The sequence below is a fragment of the Cyclopterus lumpus genome, chromosome 4 (assembly GCF_009769545.1).
Source record: "Cyclopterus lumpus isolate fCycLum1 chromosome 4, fCycLum1.pri, whole genome shotgun sequence".
NCBI lineage: Eukaryota > Metazoa > Chordata > Actinopteri > Perciformes > Cyclopteridae > Cyclopterus > Cyclopterus lumpus.
Genome location: NC_046969.1, coordinates 1,679,622 through 1,692,238, shown reverse-complemented (window position 1 = coordinate 1,692,238; position 12,617 = coordinate 1,679,622). Strand labels below are relative to the sequence as shown.

The 12,617-nt window shown below is 43.1% G+C and overlaps 1 protein-coding gene across 1 annotated transcript; it reads right to left on the bottom strand.

The window, feature by feature from the left end:
* Window positions 1-636: 636 nt before the first annotated feature.
* ttc39c (tetratricopeptide repeat domain 39C) lies at window positions 637-7,446 on the bottom strand. The gene is made up of 14 exons (XM_034531082.1): window positions 7,307-7,446; window positions 6,769-6,817; window positions 5,840-5,968; window positions 4,484-4,598; window positions 3,309-3,669; window positions 2,389-2,557; window positions 2,167-2,260; window positions 1,959-2,066; window positions 1,755-1,864; window positions 1,524-1,647; window positions 1,320-1,417; window positions 1,118-1,222; window positions 971-1,009; window positions 637-726 (listed from the first exon to the last, which is right to left on the bottom strand). The coding sequence occupies exons 1-14, from the start codon at window positions 7,444-7,446 to the stop codon at window positions 637-639; spliced, it is 1,731 nt and encodes a 576-aa protein (XP_034386973.1).
* Window positions 7,447-12,617: the final 5,171 nt, after the last annotated feature.

Sequence of the window (12,617 nt, the reverse complement as noted above, 5' to 3'; positions counted from 1 at the left end):
GGTGCGAAGAAAACACACGTAGGAACAGTCAGAGATCTGGAGAGATATGCTTGTTTGTCGTTATGCCCAGAGTCATGGATAGATATCAATTTCACCTCTGTGTATCTTGTTCAGCCTAGCTTAGTGCTAGGCCAGGAAGCCAGAGGGAAAAAGCTAGCTTAACTCTGCCAAATTGGAAGAAAAGTGCACCTTCCAACTACTCCAAGGATATCATATTTATACTGGGTATACTTTGTATAAAAACGCCATAAAAGTAAAATGCAAAACCTTGTGATTTACCAAGCAGTTGAAGTTATTTTTTCACAAACAACTGCTTCATGGGCATCATCCCATTGGTGGGCTTGACAAGTTGGGGACTAGCTTGCACAAGACACGTCTGATATGCACCAGTATCATAGCTTTGGAGTTGTTAGCCATAGATCATAACTTGCTAGCCACAGCTAGGCTAGCCATTTCCATCTAATTTGTGCCAAGCTAGTTGCACATCCTAAAATGCACAGAGATGACACTTCATGACAATCTCACTGTGGTTAGGGACGCCATACAGTTATCTTGAATGGCTTAACGTGTGTGTGTGTGGGAGGGTGTAAAAAGCCACGAGCTTAGCTTGAGCTACGGTAGCTTCCCTTCCTGCAGTCACTGAGGGACTACTTCCTTCAAAGAAGCCAAGGCTGAATGGATGCGGACATGGAGCCTGTTCTCGAAGTCGTAGCCTGTAAAATCCTCCTAAAACATTTTAGACAGACAGACAGCTGGTCAGTCACTTGTAAACTTGTTAAACTACAAATACTGTCATCAAGTTGTGATGAGCTGAAGTTAACATTACATCCTGTATTTGTTATTATCAACACATCATCAACATGTTATTAGCTACAGTATTTAGTCATATTTATCATAAATATTAATTGTTTTGTACCGTTTCTAAATATATAATTCTATAACATAGTCAATTGCTAAGTACATATTTTACCTTGGCTTGAAGTAGCAATGATCTCCCCTTTCCCACAGTCTGGATTGCAGTATATGAACAAAAAAAGAATGAGCATGTGTGCACATTGGGACAATCAAAATGTGAATGAACAGAAATGCGAATGCTGTATGCGTTCAGCGGCCTGACCTCCGGTTTTGAGAGGATTATACATCCGAGCTCGTAGACGGCATACGGCTGAACGTATGAGTTGATCTGCCGTCCGTACTCATCTCTAGCTGCCAGCTGGAAGGACTGGATCGCATATAAAAATGGACAGGAAAGCAAGCTGAGAGACATTCAAAGTGTTGACTTACTGCAAATCCGTTCAGTGCTGAATGCAGACCGATACCTGAATGGCATCCCTCATATTCCCATGACATTTGTGAATGGCACCAAGGAGGAGGTGTTTCAGGCCTCTGCACAAAGCCTCATCTAGACTTTGTAACACTGAACAGGCGTAAAGAGGAAATGATCACACAGGGTGAGAAAGAAATTTAGAGCAATCCAGCTGCATCTAGCTCATGCTGCTATAAAACCTGAAGGTTACATTCACCCTGATTCATTATCTGCAGTTTGGACGAGGAGCAGTTCGGAAGCGCCTTCCACAGATACAGCACTTCAATTACACCAAGGATGCATAGCTCTCTGGTGGGCGAGATCTTTCTCAATCTTTCAGCCTGCAGATGGGAACCAGACAGAGGAGGGGGGGAGGACTTGTGTGACACACTTGGTATGACTTTTTGAAAAGAGAGAGAAAAAGGGGTAAATCTGCAGTGTAACCCACCCTTTTTACAGCGAACTGCTCTATCTGGTTGTTTTTCCTCTTGAACAGCTTCTGCACCTCTTTGAAAACCCTGCTTGCTGCGTCTATGTCGCCCGAAGCACCCTGACACACTGCGGGGGGAACCACAAAAGGAAATTATTTAAAAATACTAAACATTGAAATACAGAGTAGAAACAGCATACGTTTGGTGCTTGACGTGTTTACCTCCGGTCAAGTAGGCGTAGTAGCACTGCGACCAACGCGACTCAGTCTTCAGCCTTTCGAACGACCGGTATGCGTCTTCAAAACTCATCTCGATCATGCTACACCAACCTGAAGCAAAGACGAGCAGACAGAGACAGGATGAGTCCCTCCCTGTGCTGTATGACCGGGTTTCAGCATGTCGCAACTAACCTGAGGAGCGATCACGTACCAATCTCATAGAGGCACACGTGCTGGATCTCCCTTTGGTCTGACGCGAGCTCTAACGCGTCATGGAAACAGGCCAAAGCACTGTTGATTTGGCACTGTGGACAGAGGAGAGAGCACTGTTGACAAGACTCTGAACAGAGACTGCTGTGCCAGCTCATTTGTATTTCACAAGTTAACTGATCCGTCACCGGTTGTTAGCAACCCCGAGCCGGCAGCACGTTACCTCTAGCCTGTGAACCCGTCCTTTGAAGAATATGAAGAGGGATGAGTTGGGGTAAACCACTGACTTCCTCTGCAGAATAGCTTTGGCTTCCAGCAGCCCCTCGTGTGTATTGGAGCCGTCCAGAGCAAAGAAAGGCAGCACTACTGTGTGGTACCACAAGAGGGCCAACCTGGACAGCACAACAGGAGATAATCACCTCTGAAATGTGGCATTTGAAGCTCAAACAGAATCTGTATTACACTGAGGATTTTATTTATGTTTCACTGTTATGATATAATGCATTATAGAATGTATTTCAATAAAAGATAGGTCTGTCTTTCAATTGTAAAGAAAAAAAAATATTCTGAGAGTGACCTTTAACATTTCATCAAAAGTTTAGTTTATAGTTTGCCAGATCAGGCCAAAACCCTCCATCACTCTAGATGCCTCTTTTTATTGTTGTATACACTATAACAGTAATAACAGAAGGTTACTAGAGATTATGCTCTGCAGAGGGCCAGGATTCAATGAATTAAAGGAGCAGTGTGTTGGATTTAGTGGCATCTAGTGGTGAGGTTGAAGATTGCGTCCAGTTGTTCCGCTCACCCCTCCCTTTTAATTTAGGCATGTAGAGATCTACGGTGGCTTTCGGGTCAAGTAAAAACCAGTGTTCGGTTTAGTCCGTTCTGGGCTGCTATAGAAACACGGCGGTGCTACACAGCGGACTGAAGAGGACCCACTCCCTATGTAGTTATGAACATGATATTGAACTTCAGCTAATAGATGCCGCTACATGCTGCACACTGGCCATTGAAACAAAGATTCATATATTTCTCATGTACAAATGTATCACGTCTCATCTCAGTGATATGTCTTTTTAAATTAATCTGTCTCTCTCTGTAAAAAAATTATATATTTTTTTACAATTGGAGCCTACTCACGTAGCCAGGGGGGCCTTCATGTCCTTGCTTTCGCTCGCATACATGAGGGAGGACAGGCCCTGGAGACGGTCGCCGGGGAAACCCAGCAGGTTGATGATCTTGAGCAGGTGTGGAGGCACCATAGAGATGCAGAGGTGGAAGAGGCCGTAGCCAAAGCTGACGGAGCCCTTGAGCCGGTCCAGGGCCTCGGCCGTCACGCAGTTCTCCACCGGCACGTTGTGGTTGGCGTTGTCCGTCGAGAGGGACTCCTGGTGGGCCGAGGGCCGCCGCTGGCACGCCTCCTGCAGCTGGCTGATGTCACTGTAGCACTTGTTGTACATTTTCCACGCCTTACGTAGGATCCAGCCTCCTTTGATGTAAGCTGTTGGTGGATAAGTACGACGGTCATTAATTCATCTCTGCAAATCATAAGCATATTCATGATCAATTAGTCTGTTGGTTATTGTTTTTTTAGCCTCACTAGACACGGTGCTCCGACCGAAATAACTCAGCGACTATTTGAAGTTTGTTTCGGATGTTCATGTTCCCCTCAGGATGAATTGGTATCAACTTTGGTGATCTGCTCACTTTTTATCATTGCTAATTAGCCAATTCGTGGTAGAATACAACATATATTCAAGTACTGTAGTTTGGTACAAATTTGAGGTACTTTTACTTCACTTGAGTCTTTTCTTTTCATGCCGCTGTTCAGAGGGAAATGTTATCAGTTTAACTTCATAACAATTATATGGAAACGTGGATCGTGTAAAGTTAGTGCATTTTGAACAAACTGACAATGTGCATCATCATATCATTATAGTTCCTGAGCTTTGTATTATATTATATTGTGTTAATATTATAATAATATATGAAATCGCTTGACTGATCACCTAAACGCATCAGCACAAAAATGAACAAACTAGTATTGTTAGGCTTAGCACAAAACTTCACATAGCACCCAAGCAGTGATGCTATTATTCTGTTCATTCGGTTCATCCTCATGAATAGCATCAAACCAGGTGAAGTGCTCGACACCGCTAACTGTAATGTGACATCTCCATCACGTCTTCTTCTCGAGCTACACCATCCACACACATCCCACTACCTGCAGTCAGTCATACAGACCACACGCCGCCATAAACAACGTGGGTGCCATGAGAGACAGACTTTCCGGCTCGTGGTTCACATTGGAGTACCTGAAAGCTCCTGCTTGACGAAGGAGAGCACGGCGAGGTACACCTGACAGTCGGCAACAATAATCTGCCTCTGTAGGCGGTCCACGACCACAACGCCTGACCTTTGGGAGTCCATCTGTAATACATACACACACACACACATATTCAATACAGCAGTAATACTCATAACCTGCATGCTGAACGACCCAGAGCTGCTCGCCAGCCCCCACACTCCTCGCCAAGTTTGTTGATCACATTTCTCAGAAGCACTAATTCAATCTGAGTGGGTTTGGCATGATCTCACTGCTGGTTGCATCACTAGGCACGACGCCGAGGATATAAACATTGTTATCTGAACAGCAGCCTCTTCTGACGGCAATATTAGGAGAAGGCAAAGATGGTGGAATTTGTTCACCCCAAAAAATATATATCCGTATGGGTAAATAGGTGTTCTTGCTGCAATACTTAGCCATGCAACAGTCAATTAGGGCTGACCTCGATTAAAGAGGATTCTCAGTGGACTAACACTCATACGACGTATCGATCAGTTGATCTAATGACGGATTACAGAACAATTGACAGTTTCTCCACAAAGAGCAACACTTGTAAACGACTCTGAAAACGTTCTGTTAATTTGGTGACTGTTTCCGGCAAGCCTTTATTTCGTAAGTGCCTTTGTATGTTTTGAGACAGGAAGTAGATGTAAATCTCGTATCTCTCACATCGCAAAAAGTCTGTTAGTTGACGGTGTACTGAAGGAGAAGGTGTTCATGAGTACATAAGTCACTCTATGAACTGCTAAGCACCCAGCTGGAACGGGAACAAGGTACTTTATGTTTTATTTGGGCTTTGACTACATGTTTAGTGACTTTATTTTTAATTAATTTATTAAAATGTATTGTTAATACTAGCTTTTAGCTATATGTGCCCTTTATGAAAGAGAAAATGTTGTGATTAAGGTTGTGATTAATGTCCACATGTATATATGAATGTCATCTAATTAATGTGTACACTCGTAAGAGCTCATTTCTGTTTTATTTGTTCCATAGCTCTTAGGGTGATTTCTGGGAATTAATGGAAAAAGAGAAACTCTTAAATTTATGTTCGGCAATAAGGCTCATGGTTGAACATGAATAAAAGCAACTCTGGAAACATCAGTACGCTTCCCTATTGTCCGGCTGGGGTCCGCTACAACACCAAAGCACCACTTTTAGTCTCGCGTTTAATAGAGATGTGTTCATACGTTTTGGGGGGAAAAAAGTCATTCAGCATGAAAACAGCATTAAAAAAAAAGACTAATCGACTAAAGAAATAGTCGACTTAGAGGTGTGTGTGTGTGTGTATAATATATTTTGTTGTCCATAGTGTTGCACCCACACTTTTCTTTATCTTGTTTCTGATGGTCTCTATGACTCCGGCGCTGTCGCTCTCACACAGCTTCTCGGTGGTCCTCAGGTCGTCACAGGCCGTCTGCATCTTCTCCTCCTCAAATGTCATCATGGCGTTCTGCAAATGCAAAGCCGTCAGAACTATTTGTACTTGACGCATCTTCAAAAAACTAAACAGAAAAAGCAGCAATGCATTGTGTTGTTGTGCTCGAGTTGGCTTAGAAACAGAAAACATCTCGTAATAGGAGGGAAGGAGCATTACGTAACAGTCCTGACAAGGACAAAGGGCCTTTTCTGCGTGACAGTGAGAAGAGGAACACGGACACATCTGTGCAGATGTGCAGCTTGGAAGTTTGAAGACGCGGCTCAGCCGGCACAATCATAAAAATCCTCGCTCTGTCGTAGATGAGACCTCTAAAGATCAGCTTGAACCAGTGAGGGAATAAAGAAGTAGAACATGCAGTGAGATTCAACTGACATTTGTGGTTTGATGTTTGGATATTTTCTTGCATGGCTGTCCATTTATGCTGCATGTATGAATGCCCACCATGAGGGTCAGATGCCTTCAGGGCCATTTAGTATCTGGGGGACAGAGGATGACATCATCTTTTGCTTCATGGTGTGTGAGTGTCTTCGCACGCTCCCCCTACCCCCAGCAACAGTGTGTGTGTGTGTGTGTGTGTGTGTGTGTGTGTGTGACCATCACAGCGTGAAGAATCTCCCTCTCCCATCAGCGATGGATGCAGCCTTACAGCGTCGCTGTTCTTGAGAGGAAGATTCATCCATTATGTTAATAGCCGGCAACGCAGTGGGGACAGTAGTGAGCATCCTATTTGACTGGTTGGATTATTTCACGTGACACTGGGGTGGATCTCTCTTAATAAAATCATATTCATCACCAGCCAAGATGAAACTCACCAGGAAACTGACGAAACTGGCCCCGAAGCTCATCAGCGGGCTGTGGGTCCTAAACAAAGAGCGGGGAAGAGAGATGCATTCACTGTCAAACAGAAGGAACCACACGTAGAACTGAAAAGGCAAAGTCACTTCTTCTTGTTTTTTCTCCAGCAGGGTGCTGTGGAGCACCAGCCTGCCAATGATTGATGCCTCACTACTATCTGTTGGTTTGGTGTGGAGTGTCCATCTCTTCACTATTCACCATCTAGTTTTTGTTTTTTTTCTGAAATGCAAAAATGACCCCCAAAAACATAGACTTTAAAAATAAAAATAAAACAAATGTTAACAGTGGCACATTCAAACAGAAGGGGGGGGGGTGACAATGTTCAGACAGACAGCTGGAGGCCGTGAAGCCTCCCTCTCTGAGAACATGCATTTGAATGCTGTCCCCAGTGCTCCGGGTTTCACCGCCTGTGACTTGACTCTTGGAGTACCATACTCGGCATCAGGAGGTTTGTCATGCTATACTGCAACAAATCATCATGGCGGAAGAGAGTACCTGTATCTCCTGAAGAGCTCGTCGCTCTCCTTGAAGCCGTTGTTGAGCAGCATGTTAATGCCCTGCAGGGCCATCTCGGCATCATCTAGCTGCTCGGCCTTCTCCTCCACCTGCTGCTGGGATTGCTCGGGACCCGCCATTGTTCGTGCTGCAGCGCGGCCGGCTGTCGGGTTGAGCCGGAGCGACGGGGAACCAAAGGCGAGCGCGTTTCTTCTCCAAAGCAACGCCGCATTGGTTTCGTCCCGCTGGTGTGAGGGAGGCCGAGACGCGCCTCTGGTCGGCTGGAAATAATACAAAGTAGTGCAGCTTCCGCAGGCTCCAGACGCCGGTGCGCCTTTCTGGATCTATAGGCCACGGATGCCCAGACGGGCTCGCTCACTGCGCACTACAGCGACGCCCGCTTCACCATCGCTACTCCCGACAGCCGGCTGTCTGCGCGTTCAGACACGAGCAGCACACACGCGCACACACATGCCGTTAGTTGCCACTAGATCGAGCATCCAGTCAGTTTCCAGCCCCATCCCTCCCTCTTCTACTCTGCTACTCCCCGCCTTGCAGCAGCATCCGACGCGTTACATAACGAGGATCCAGGCTGCTGCGCTGCCAGGAGCGCGTCAGGAACGGCCTGGCGTCATGGACAGTGAGCAGGAGCAGCATCCTGCACTGTAAAAAGCGAACAGTTGGACCAACTTAATTGAATTACTTCAATTGGTAACACACAAATGAATTAAGTTTTCTCAAATTAAGTTAACAAGTTAGATTAACACAATTGCTTTAAGTCAAGTGTATGTAATAATTTGATCGTTTTCAAATCAATGGTTTGCATTACTCCAACTTAAAATGAAGGCAACTCAACTTAAAGTCTCCAGTTTTTCCAACTCAATTATTTGCTTGATACTAAAGTAAAATACTGCTTCTTTACAACCTAATAATATAGTTTCAGGTAAGGTAATTTTTATAGTAACCATAGTGTGGAATTTTAGTTTATTCAATCTAATTAAAATACCTTTCCCGAAGTTACAATTTTAAGTTGGCTGAAAGAAAATGTATACACTCAATTTTGATGTTTTTTAAACTTTATTATATAAATGTAAAAAAACACTATATGCTTGTTTTCAAGAAGAAAAAAATATACACAACATGTGTAACAGTGCATAGCAAACAATACAGCGAGTATCAATGTGAAACCACAAATGTTATTGCTTAAATATCAATTAAACAATTTGTTCTACAAAGTGCAGAATAATGCAACAAAATGCTATGAAACCAGTATTAAGTACACAAAAAATTATGAAAATATGAACAGGCACTTATCTTAAGATTTTTAAATCAACTAAAACAAAAAGAGACAACCATATTTTTTGAAAATGAAACCATCTGTCTCAAATGGAAAGAACAATAAACAAACTCCTGCACCTCCTTACAAAATCAGTGTAAAAAGCATTCAACAATGTGGTTTGCTACCACAATATGGCACTAGGCTAGACAGTCTTCAGGTCCATTGTAGTGTTATTAGTTTTGAAGTCTGCCATAGAGATTTTGGACTTTGGGGGACATCTTTTGCTGCTCAAGATGCATGATAATTTTCTGGAGCACTTCAAAGGTGAAATGAAGGGGTTTGGGATTTGACAGGTTGAGTGCATATATCAGACCCAGAAGCAAGGCACAAGCTGAGGCGACAGAAGTCAGTCCATGCAACACCTGCACGCCCTCAATGACAATGCCAATGTCTTCAGGTAGCTCCTGCAGTCCTTCCCCCTCCTTCCGAATGACAAACACAGCCATAGTGAGCTGCTCCAGGTCCCTCTGAGCATCATTGGCGCCAGAGTCCTACAGAGGGCATGACAAACACAAACCATCACTGGCATCAATTGGCACTGTTATTCTATGCACTAGGTATGGGACAATAATACCACTGGCTTCAGTCCTGCACTGTGATAACTTGATTATGCTAATTATTCATCTTAATCAGAACACAAGATTTATATTCACCATTGCTGTTAATGAAAGACGTTTGCTGAATAATGCCAAAAGGGATTACACTATATGGATTTGGTACAGGTTCAGGCTCACATCTCATGATTGGCCATGTCTAGTATTAAGACAACCCTGTGTTGTAAAACAACAAATAAAATGCATCCTGAAACTTGACAATGTGCAACTTTTTGGTTGATGTGCCAATGTCTGGTATGTGCTGGACTATTTCTTGGCTGGGTGTCGCCACACCTCAACCAGCAGTGAGAGGTGTATCAATTCGATCCAATATGTTGTGTATTGTTAAAATGGCATTGCTTTCCCCATCTGAAATATCACTGGTAATATTATTGGCATTATTGGATTCAACAGAATTTATCGCAGGTTTGAAGATATTAGCTGCACCAGAGTGTTTTCTGTATTTAATTATAGTTTGTCTTATAGTCACAGTTTTGGAAGACACATGTTACAGTCTCTTTGTTTTTAAGATGCTGGAAAATGTGTTGGAAATATTCCCTTTCTGTGGAGAGTTGAGTATGACTACAAATATGGCAGGTGAAGGTTGATATGGCTTTGTTGACTACTTGTTGGGCAGGATGATTTCGTGATAAATGGCTCAGTAGGGCATTCCAAGTCTTGAATCTACAAGGACAATTTGAGTAAGTTTATGGATATGAATGGCCCCGTCCGTAATGCCTATGAGTAAGCTTGTAGTGCTTGAGCAGTTCAGATCTTCTTGTTAATGCCTTTCCACAGTCCTTGCATCTCCACATGAAGCGCAACACTGGGGAAAACAGAGATGGCCTTTACTGGGCATGTGGAGACAATCATTTAAACAGAAGTCCATCTCATGTAGCAAGCCCTCTCTGAATATATATATATATATATATATATATATATATATATATATATATATATATATATATATAAAAATCTGATGTTAAAACAAGACTTCAGCAAAGTTCAATGATTTTGTTCCGACTTAAAAAGGCAGTTCAAGAGAGCGTGGGTTACAAATCGATGTGTTTTAAGATAAATTTTTTCCAAAACCATTAGTACTCATACAAAAGTAGTGTTGAAGCAGAGGTAAAAACAGTCCCTCTAACAATCATTTACTGTAACCGTTCAAATTAAATAAAGCCACATTACTGCCTTGTCAATAGCACTTTATTCAAAGAGTAAACCTTACCTTAGATAGTGTTCAAGTCTGAAGTCACCCACCAGTCATGGAAAAAAATCTGAAGAAAAATTCAAAACAATATTTAGTGTTACTCATTACCCCACCCGGTACTAGTTTATGTTAGGACCAAGTGAGAAGACTTCACAGCAGCTAAAAAACAATACAGCAGCTTATTAGCACACTGGCAAAGCAATACTGAGCTGGGTATCGCTTAGCTTAACGTTAAGCACCGCAACATGTAACTGTGGCGCTTAATGTTAACCAACGTTAACCACCGCAACATGTCACTGTGGCGCTTAACGTTAACCAACGTTAACCACCGCAACATGTCACTGTGGCGCTTACCGCAACATGTCACTGTGGCGCTTAACGTTAACCAACGTTAACCACCGCAACATGTCACTGTGGCGCTTACCGCAACATGTCACTGTGGCGCTTAACGTTAACCAACGTCCAACGTTAACCACCGCAACATGTCACTGTGGCGCTTTCACACAGCGAGTATTTATCACCGCGGCCTACCTCATTTCCAACTTAAACCGAAGGCAGCCCTGTCACCGAGGGCAGCCAGCACACCAAGTTGTTAACATTGCATCGCCCACAGCCAAGTTTAACTACATAGGAAACAACGCAGGTAGCGGCGGTAAATACAGGTTTTCTGAAGCAGCTAAGTTAAGACACTATTCCAGCTTCCGCATCAAAGTGAGGTTCTGTTGTAGCCCAAAATGTGTGACCGCGCGCGCACCAACGCGTCAACTCCACGCGCCGAAGTAGTCTGAACAGAACCGCGGGCGCAGACCCTTTAAATCGCTTGGCGGCAAGCTAATGTAAGCCTTACCAGCTCATTATTGCTGCGCTAATGTGCCAATAAGCAGCTAACCTTACACCAGTACACAACACGAATAAGCAACTTGAACCACGCGAGTCCTGGCCACATAAACCTAACCCTACGTCTGCTAGCGAGCTACCACCTGCTTTGATATGTAGCTAACCGCTAGCTTGTTCATGCTACAGGCTCTCTAGCAATATGCTAACTGACATTGAAGCAGGGTAGTTAATTACATAATGGCAATTGTAATAGCTACGCGCTGGTGATTATATCGAGGCTATTAATGTTACGAAAGGTTAAACATGTTTCACGAAATGAGTAAAATGCTTTATAAATGTTAATATATAACATGCTAACATTAGCATGACAAGGCTGGTTTGGTTTGTCAGTTTACTAACTAACTTAGTTAACGTTAAATACTTACTAACTTAATACTTAGCACAATGTAACTAATTCAGGTGGACCAATTTTATATATGACATATTACATTATTTGTACATACAAAACTAAATTTAGCACTAGACTTACCTTTTATCCAAGTCACCTTCACTCGAAAAAATGGCGGCTCGACTCCTGAGGAAAAATCTGGAAATGATGTGGACGTCATGACGTCAGACGCACAACCTGGAGAGAAACCTAATTGATGTGCTTTTACTCAAATGAGAATAGTAGGTTAAGGGAACAACGTGTAAATTCACATTGATATAATCCACAAAAGTAGATTGACTTCACTAAAGCAGAAATCTGATTGAGACTCATTTAAAAATATACGTTACTTCAACTACTACTGAAATACTCTTTTTAGAGTGTGTGTAGACCCCACGCAGCCAATAGACGCTCAGGCTGATGAGACACTGCCTCATATTATACTGATTATGGTCTTCAAACAAAAACAACTAGGTTATCGTCGAAGGCCCCGCGTGGTATTGTGCGTGCTGGCCGCCGTCACGTATTATTGCATAATAAACCGATCCTTTATGACATCAACACACTTCACAGGCAGCATCAGTCAACAGAGCGCGGCTCGGTTGAACCGATTCAATTCAATTCAGTTTATTTTGTATAGCCCAATATCACAAACTACGAATCAGGAAAAACTCCCCAAAAATAACCTTTCACAGGGAAAAAAGGGAAGAAATCTTCAGGAGAGCAACAGAGGAGGATCCCTCTCCCCGGATGGACAGATGAATAGATGTCATGTGTACAGAATGAACAGCATTTACAGAGTTACATAAACACATTAGATGAATATGACAATGTATGAATGGAACACCAATCCATGAAACAGAAGGAGGTACAGTAGGAGACTGCGGTCAAGCCAGCCTCCA